Genomic DNA, 8,942 nt, shown 5'->3' on the forward strand with positions numbered 1-8,942 from the left:
CAAAATATTGTTATCAAACGGTCAGTTAAGTCTCTCCAATTAAGTTGTGTGTCGAACTATTTCCAGACTCTTGTCTCTGGTAGGATTTTGTTGCAAACATTTAACAGATTTTTGTGCGACCATAGCAGATTTTAGAGCGTGTAATATGGAACGCACTATAACACCTATATTTTTTTTCGGAACGCACTCTATTTTTTTCTGAAAAGAATTGTCCTGGGTCAGTAATGTTAACTGGGATAGAATTGTAGTCTACTCACTCCAGTAGTAATCATTGGCAATTTTGCTCGACATTCCAAAAAGTTTTTGGCAACAAGAAGATGTGATTATCTTTGATTTTTTAGAAAGGAGAAAACTGTATAATTATCAAGAATATCAATTCAATCGCAGCGGCGTCGAAATATAAAGAAAAACCGTCCCAGAGAAAAGACCGTCCCAGACCCTCCAAGACAAAAGTGACCTCTAATCTGACCGACCCAAACTTAATTGACCTCTCATCAGAATTCGTGTGCGTCTTAAGTGCGCTCAAAAGCCTCCTCGGACGGGATTAATGTGCGCTCAAAAGTTATTCCTGATCAGAAAAGCATGAATTCAGTTCCTCCACTGATCACACTAAAGTGCGCTCTTAATTGCTTCTGATTAGACTAAAGTGAGCCCAAAAATGCAAGAAAGTGAGCTCTAAACTACTTGATGGTTTTAAACATGGACAAATCTCTTAGTCTCAATGTATATTTTTTTCACAAAAAATTATGTTTCCAGTAATGTATTGATAAAATTACAAAACAATTTAATAAAATTAATTCTAAGAGTAACGCTTAAAAAATTCTAAGTATCAAATTGTATAGCACATTTTATATAGCATGCGATTAAATCATGTTTTGACTTTGAACTTCGCAGTTTTGCATAGAAAACGTCCTCATCTACTATAAAATTACATCTAGTGGAGACCAGCAATTCCTCCTAGCTGGACCCTTTTTGTTCTAATCAGCGCCAACAGACTTTGATGATTCTCTGATCAGAAGGTTTCTTTTAAGTTTCTATATTGGTGAAGTAATCTGTCACTATAAAATGCAAGAAATACTAGAAAGAAAAAAAATTGCGCTAAAATTTGTTTCTGATCAGATTGAATTGCACTTGAAATTTTTTCTGGTCAGACTAGTGTGTGCTCAATTCCGCCTCAGATCAGACCGTCCCAGACCAAAGCAACCTCTGAAGTGACTAGTTGCAGGCCAAAGATCAGACTAAAATGCGATCGAAGCCTTTTCCAGACCATCTAATTCGAGCGCACCGTGCGCATGTGTTTGCTCAAAGATGGTCTAATCAGAGGTCACAATTTAAGCTGGATGAACAGTTTAAGTAAGACGTTTTTGCTCAAATCAATATACCAAAGCCATCGGGAGTTAACTGCAGAAATTTCAATGGCGCTTTTCATGTCTGGATCATAAGCATTTTTTTAGGTATCGTGTTTTCCTAAATCTGAGGAAGCTCGATTCTAGATCATGCATTTTGCAAGACTTCCTAGGTCTGTTCACAACGTGATCGTGCGTCATATTCAATTTTGTTTTGGATGGGTTTGTCACACGGAGTTTTAAAGGAGCACATGAACACACCAAAACATTGAACGAGCCAAAGTTTGAACCACAAGTTACTTGTTTTGAACATGGACCTCAACCTGAGTTGACATCAAAGAATCGGAACGAGTTTCGAACGACTATTTGGATTACTCTCTTCTCTCAAAAGATTTCAGCTGAAGTAATTTTGAGAAGGTATATCAAATTGGATCAAACTTCAACTTCCATTAACCACATACACAAACCTTTTTAAGATTTGAAATTTGTTCACACAATTGCGGATCTGAATTGAACAAACTAAACTTAGACGCATGATAACTTTAAGCCAGATTAAGTTGCAGAGGAATTAATTGTACATAAGTTGATATTTGATTCTAAAAAGGATATAAATTGACGCTCGGGTGACCAACCGGAACTTGTTCTTATGTATTTTGGATTCCTTTGGAACATCTGTTGCTTTCACTGATGTCATTTATCAAAGCAAGACTATGATAATCCTTGCAATAAAATTTCAAAATTTCATGCTAAAAATGAAAATTTCTAAAATTTCATGAGTGGAAAACTTGTAAAAACTATTCTATTGAATATAAGTGCGCAACCAAGCTTAGCTGAAACTTACTGTGCTATTTTTCCTATTTCTTTATCTTTCCAAAAATATTCTATACTGTAATCTACAAAATGGCCAAACTGGTGGAGCATGTTTTGATCGGTGAGTTGTTTTTTTTAAGATTAATGCGATTAGCTCCGGGAATATTTTTCAGAGAATCACCTGAAATAACCTCAAGAATTTAACTTATTATTAAATTACTAAGTTATGAAAGCTTTTTGAAGGTTAAGGGGACAACCTGTAAATTTGAAGCGTTACAAATTTTGCAGAGAGCAAAAATAGGAAAGCTTTATTTTCACTTCAAAAACTTTTTTGTAAGTTGAATGTGATGATTGAAGTAATTTTTGTTTTTTCATCCAACATCCTCCCCTTAGCTCACATAATTTAACTGCTATTCTCAACCAATTATAAACAATTTTCCGGTTAAAAAATCTCCGGTGATACCTCGGCCGGGGAAGCGATGAAACCTCGACCTAGTTTTCCGCTCCGAGTACTTTTGTAGACAAGATTATAATCTTTCTGTTCCTTAGTTTTCTAATTTTTTATTATATCTTTTTCTATTTGGGAAAAGAGGTTGCTTTGGGAATAAATATGCTTTTATTTATTTCCAGCGTCGGCGCTCATTTGCATTTCGTGCGTGGTTGCCACATCGACTACTTTGAGTCCGAACGCGACAGATGCAAACGTGACAACCGCAGAACCCTTAGTCTTCGACGATGATATTCGGAAATCTACAAAAGCACTCGGATTTGAGGCGTACATGCTTTCGAAGGACACTTTGCGAGCATGCAACAAAATAAATTACGTCACAATGGAAATCGAAGAAGAATCGGCCGATGGGAGCGATGAGGTGGGATCCGATAGCGAGGCCGCGAAGAAAGACTCAATGTTCTCTTACGGATTCATCGCGATTCAGGTCAGTGACCTTTATGACGTCATCAAAGAATGCAACGAGACCCTCTCCGATGGCGAAAATGACACCGACTCAATTTGGGACCTGACAGACCAGATTGTTGACATTATGGAATCGGGTTCTGCTAACATCACCGATATCCTTTCGCTTTTCGAAATGGTAAAGAACGACACCGCTTTGTATGACTCGGCTATTTCCGAATGGTCGAAAAAGTTGACAAAGTTGGCAATGAATGTGATCACGGCGGCGCGGGACGCTTACAAAATGGTTCGGGACGATTCGGAAAGCGGAGCCGAGGCGGTTGACGACGCGAAAGACGCGATGACTGAGATCAAATACATGGCGGGTAAAATCAAACAACTTGCAAAAGAAATGGTCGATCACAAAGATGAGATCTACGAAGACATAATGGCTTACCAAGAGACGGTTGAAAAAGAACTCGAGACTTACTGAAAGTGGAATCGAGAACTTGGAACTTAGTTCTTGATTGAGTTCCATTTCTATGTTTGGTTAAGGGTTTCGATGAAATTCTTCTGCTTTTGATTCGTAAATTTTTTGTATATAATTCAGTATTTTTCGCATTCGTAACACCCTTGGAAATGCCTCTTGTAAAGTTTGGTACTGCCCCCCCCCCCCTGGTGAACAAAGTTTTTTAAATCCTTAACCTGTGTGAAAAAATCAGTGTTTTTGCAATCACAATGGTTTGCATAGCCTCATAAGACATGAACTAGCTATGACGTTTAAAATATAACGTTAAAAAACGTGGCAAACAAACTAAAGGAAGTCATTTTAAACAAGGGCGGACTGTATGATACCTACGTTTCGAAACCAACAAAACCACAAAACCGAAGCTTCTTATATTTAAAACTAACAAAAACCGGCGAAACAGAATAAAAATTAACGGCTTCGATCGATGTGGCCAAATAGAATCGATGATCTTTTATGAAAAAAATCCCATCTAGGACAGACAGATTCGCATTCTTCTCTTGAGTTTTCATTGATCGTTCGAGTTGACAAAATACAACCGAAACACAGCTGCAAACAAAATAAAAGCTTATAAATTTTTGAAAAAAACTACGCTTCCTATTTGATAAAAAAATTCCCAAGCATATTGTGTTTTGTGAATGATTTGTGTAACAAATCTTGATGTATGCATACCTTAATGGATGCATTTACTGGGGCAAATGTTGATAGTTATCTTATAAGAAGATACCATTTTTATGCAAAAACAAACTTGCAAAGCCATGTTTCGTGTACAAAAGGCAAAAACTTGAACGATGACGGTTTAAGTCGGAGTGTAAACCTGTAAGATTCGCTTCGATCAAGTTTGTCTCTCTTTGGCTCTTTTCCATTTATTATCTTCACTTAATGCAAAATTAGACGAAAAAACATGCATGTTGAAAGCAATAATCCGTGAGTAAATTTCAAAAGAAAACCGAAGTGGCAACAAACATTGCTTAACTTCATTTTTTAAACGTGTTATAAGATATGAACTGCTTTTTTCTGCTCCCAATACTTTGAAAGAGAAAACGTGGGAATTTCAAATTAACACCTTTTTTATTTCAAGCACATCTTGTCTTTTTGAGGGCATCAGTACGTGGCAGATGTCCAAAAAAACGAACGTGAAAACTTTGAAGAGTCCTAATCTTTCTTTGCTAATTTCCACGCCATAAAAAACTGGTGTTCACGGTATAAGTAACTCTTTCCAAATAATTAAGATAATCGCAATTAGACTGAAATGACTGAAGAATATCCAACTGGTGAACTGTTTCAGAAATTTCCCTCTCGATTCTTTTTTGCGGATTGAGAAAATTATTAGCAGTTTTGTGATTACACATATCATTGTTCACAAGAACGATTAGGTTTTCTAATTGGGTCTCAAAATGTGTGCATTTTAGGCTTTATTAATTGCACGTTCAATGTTGTGGAAATGGGTTTTGATAATCCAGGACTACTCGTGATAAAATGTAACCCATTCCACAATATAAGTGATTTATTCTGACGTTTTGCGTAGAAAAATGTGATGGCTAAAAGTGGCATATGGATTTTGTACAGGTGGACACGTTTTGAACACTCGCTTCCACAAAAAGTTTACTTTCTTTTGAAAATTTTATTGCATTAAGATTCAAGGTTTCTTCCGTAACGGTTCATTGTTGTGGCAGCCTTTCAATCTAATCTATCTGTACAAATAAAGCGTAAACTAATGAAGCTTCTAATTTAATTGCTATGATTTTTTTCTCTTAAACGGTCCTAGTTACTCTGTTATTACTTATTTCAAATACATGTTGCATTGCTTTCCGTTTAGGGTAAAATTTCAGTAGTTTTCGACAATGTTTTAAATATTCGCCGTATTAAAACTCTAAAACATATAAGTTTTTATTCACATGGCCTTTTATTTTTATATGCTTGGGTTCATTTGATCTCGATGAACAAGGAATTGTTAAATAAATCCGCCAGTTAAAGAAGTCCATAATTTCTTTCTTTTCACTTCATTAACGGTCACGTTATGCTGCCTGCCAAAGTGATCTTTCTTTTTTTGTGCCTTTGCCACTGTTTCAGCATTTTGCGGCAGATTGGTTTTGTCTTCTGCATTTGAGTATTTCTCAACACTTCTGCTCAAAAACATGAAGCAGAAAAAAAAGACTTTACTAGCTGACGAATTTCATTAACAATTCATCTTAAAAAAATCAAATTTTTTAACTGAATCAAAGTAGATGAGCCAATTATTGTGAAAAAAATTTGCTTCAGCGTACTATATTGCTTCTTATGTGAAGCTAAAAATCAAGGCTACAAATAGGTAGATCAGAAAAAAACTGGTAAAAAACTGAAAAAAATAATATAGGTTCTTCTGTAGTTTTTTGTTTCACTTTTTTGAATATCAAGTTAGAGAATAAAAAGATTATAATGATACAATACTTTTAAATTTTTCCGTTGAAATTTCTGAAATTTTGTTGCCCCAATAAGCTTCATGTGAAAGACAGCAGATCATGATAAAATAAACTTTGAATTGAGATTCAATAAAATTGACCATAAAGTTTTCGAAATTCATATAAACTCTTTAAAAGCATAAAGAGAGACTGGACGAACTGGCAAAGCAAAATCAAAAACGAAAAATCGTCAAGAAAACATTGAAATGGAGACATAATTGATCCCTTTTTAATCATAACAATACTTTTTGCGTTTGTAGCTTTCGAAGAAACTAAGCGCAAGTAGAGAATTCCTTTTAACTGAAGGTTAATCGGCCATTTTCGGATCCACTGAACACTCAAATATTTTTTTTCTTCAAACTGCAGTTACAAACATTTGCATCTTTGCACATTCAAATAAATTAACTGTTTTTCTGATATTTTTCTTTAGGCTAGATAGAATACTCAACTTGAGGTGAAAATGTCACTAAAAAATTTGTTGACGAGTTGATGCGGTATTTTGCATAAGATGTGGTTGACTCGTTAAAACTTTCAAGATTTAGGGCAACAAATTTGCAATGCAATGTATTGTTTCATAAGAACTTTCATGAAACTTGCAAATTCTACCAACTTATAATTAACATAACCGACTAACGTCGGGCGAACTGCCCTCAAACGACCGGCGAGCGGTTGGCTTTGTCAGTATCCAGCCACAATTTAGGTGAGGCCAGTTTTATCTTGATTCGACTCTGCATCTATTAGTTTTCTAGCCTTTTTAGTAAATAAATCAAATAAAAAACTGATATTTTAGAAAACTGCAAAATATTGCAAAATTTTAAAAAAGCTTCCAGAATTCGCAGACAAAAAGGGTTCCAAACTATTTTTTTCTAGATTTATGTCAAGTAACTCATCTGCTTGACCTGGAAAGCTCCGTCAGCCAGTTGCCAATATTGGTCGTAGAAGGACAAAAACATTTAAAAATTTTAAAAATCGAAAATTTTATCAAAATCTTGCTGAAATTCAATATATTAAAATCTTCAAAACGAATTTCATTGTCTCAAGAACAACGGTGAACGGTTGATTTCGTCAGTAGCCAGCCACGGTTACGTGAGGCTAGCTTTAGCTTGATTCGAAATCTTCTTCAACTTAGTTTTCTAGCCTCGTTATTAAATCAAATAAAAAACTGATTTTAAAAAATTGTAAAAAATTGCAAAATTTAAAAGAAAAGCTTCCAAAATTTTGCAGTGAAAATGTTGTAAACAATTTTCTGTCTCTTCAGTTATGTCATTTTTTGACGTTTTGACATCTGCACGTTTTGAAAAGCTTCGTTGGCCATTAATGATTGTTAAACTCAAAAAAGAAGACAAAATATTCAAAAACTTTGAAAACAATCGCAAATTTTAACAATATCGTGCCAAAATAAAAAAAAATCTTCAAAACCAATTCTTGTCCAAAGAGACTATCCAGTATCCCTATTTCAAGCTTTAAATAGTTTCACTGGCTCATAAAATCCGTAAACTGGGAAAACATAAATTTTCCTAAATTTTGACAAAAAATAAATTGCTAGAAAATTGTTCAAGCTGGAGTCAATGAAATATTGATAATCATTCCATTAACTCTAGAAACTGTGCACCAGCCTATTATCAAACCGTTAGGAGAACTAGGACCCTGGCGCCGGAAAAATGATTGACAAATTCAAAAAGATTCAAAAAGTTAAAAAAATTGCAAATGTTTTTCTAAAATTGATGATATTAAATTCTTGAAAAACATTCAATTACATTTAAAAGTACATGCAGTAAAAATCAAACGCTCGAGTAGACTCTCTGGCAATTCAGCTCGGAGAAACCTTAAAAATGACAAGTTTTCAAAAAAACTTGTGTAAAAATTGCAGATTTTGTCAAAAAAAATTGCTATAATTCGTGATGGTAAAATATTGAAAACCCATTCAATTACCATTAGAAAACATGCAGTAACCTATTATCAAACCCTGGTGGAGGTTCGGTGACATTTGAGGTTAGAGAAACCTAAAAGTGACAAAATATTTGAAAAATTTGAAAAAAAAATTTGAAAAATTTCATCAAAAAATTGCACAAAATTTGCGATGTTAAACTGTTGAAAACCCTTCTATTAACGCTAAAAGCTATGCAGTAACCTATTATCAACTCCTGCAGGAGGTTCGATGGCCCTTGAGGTTGGAGAACCCTAAACTGACAAAAATTTCAAAAAAAATGAAAAAAAGTTCCAAGTTTTATCAAACTTTTGCTAAAATTTGTAATATTAAAATAAAGAAAACGAATCCATGGCCAATAAAATTTTTTAAAACCCTATTATCAAACGCTATTGGAGACTTCCCGGCTCCTGAGTCTCGGAAAACTTAGGTAATGACAATAAATTTTATAAATTTGAAAAAAAAATCGAAAGTTTCATAAAAAAAAGAAAAGTTCGTGATGTTAAAACGCCGAATACCATTCTAATACCACTAGAAGCAATTTAGTAACCTATTAGCAAAACGTTCAGGAGGTTTGCTGGCTCTTGAGACCGGAAAAACCTAAAACAGACAAAAAAAATCAAAAAACATGAAAAAATGCAGGTTTTATCAAAAAAAATTGCTTAAATTTGTCATATTAAAAAATTGAAAGCTATTACATAGCAAATAAAATTTTTTTAATAACTTATCATCAAACCCTTAAGGAAATTTTCTGCCCTTACGTCCTGAAAGACGTGAAAAAAGAAAAATGAATAAAAAAAATTGAAAAAAATTTGCGCGTTTTGTCAAATGCTAAAATTCGTGATGTTAAAATTGTTGAAACAATTGCACTACCATTAGAAACTATGCAGTAACCTATTATAAAACCCTAGAGGAAGTTCCTTGACACCCAGGGCTGAAAGAACTCAAAATAGACGAAAATTTTCAAAAAGCTTTAAAAAACTTCGAAAATTAGTATAAA

General features: G+C 34.2%; 1 protein-coding gene across 1 annotated transcript; it reads left to right on the top strand.

The window, feature by feature from the left end:
* The first annotated feature begins 2,063 nt into the window (after nt 1–2,063).
* Nucleotides 2,064–3,676, top strand: LOC142354754 (uncharacterized). Its single transcript, XM_075407138.1, has 2 exons — nt 2,064–2,277; nt 2,787–3,676. Exons 1-2 carry the CDS (start codon nt 2,247–2,249, stop codon nt 3,539–3,541), a joined length of 786 nt encoding a protein of 261 aa, XP_075263253.1. The 5' UTR covers nt 2,064–2,246; the 3' UTR covers nt 3,542–3,676.
* Nucleotides 3,677–8,942: the final 5,266 nt, after the last annotated feature.

The sequence above is a fragment of the Convolutriloba macropyga genome, chromosome 15 (assembly GCF_964194025.1).
Source record: "Convolutriloba macropyga chromosome 15, txConMacr16.3, whole genome shotgun sequence".
Classification (NCBI taxonomy): domain Eukaryota; kingdom Metazoa; phylum Xenacoelomorpha; order Acoela; family Convolutidae; genus Convolutriloba; species Convolutriloba macropyga.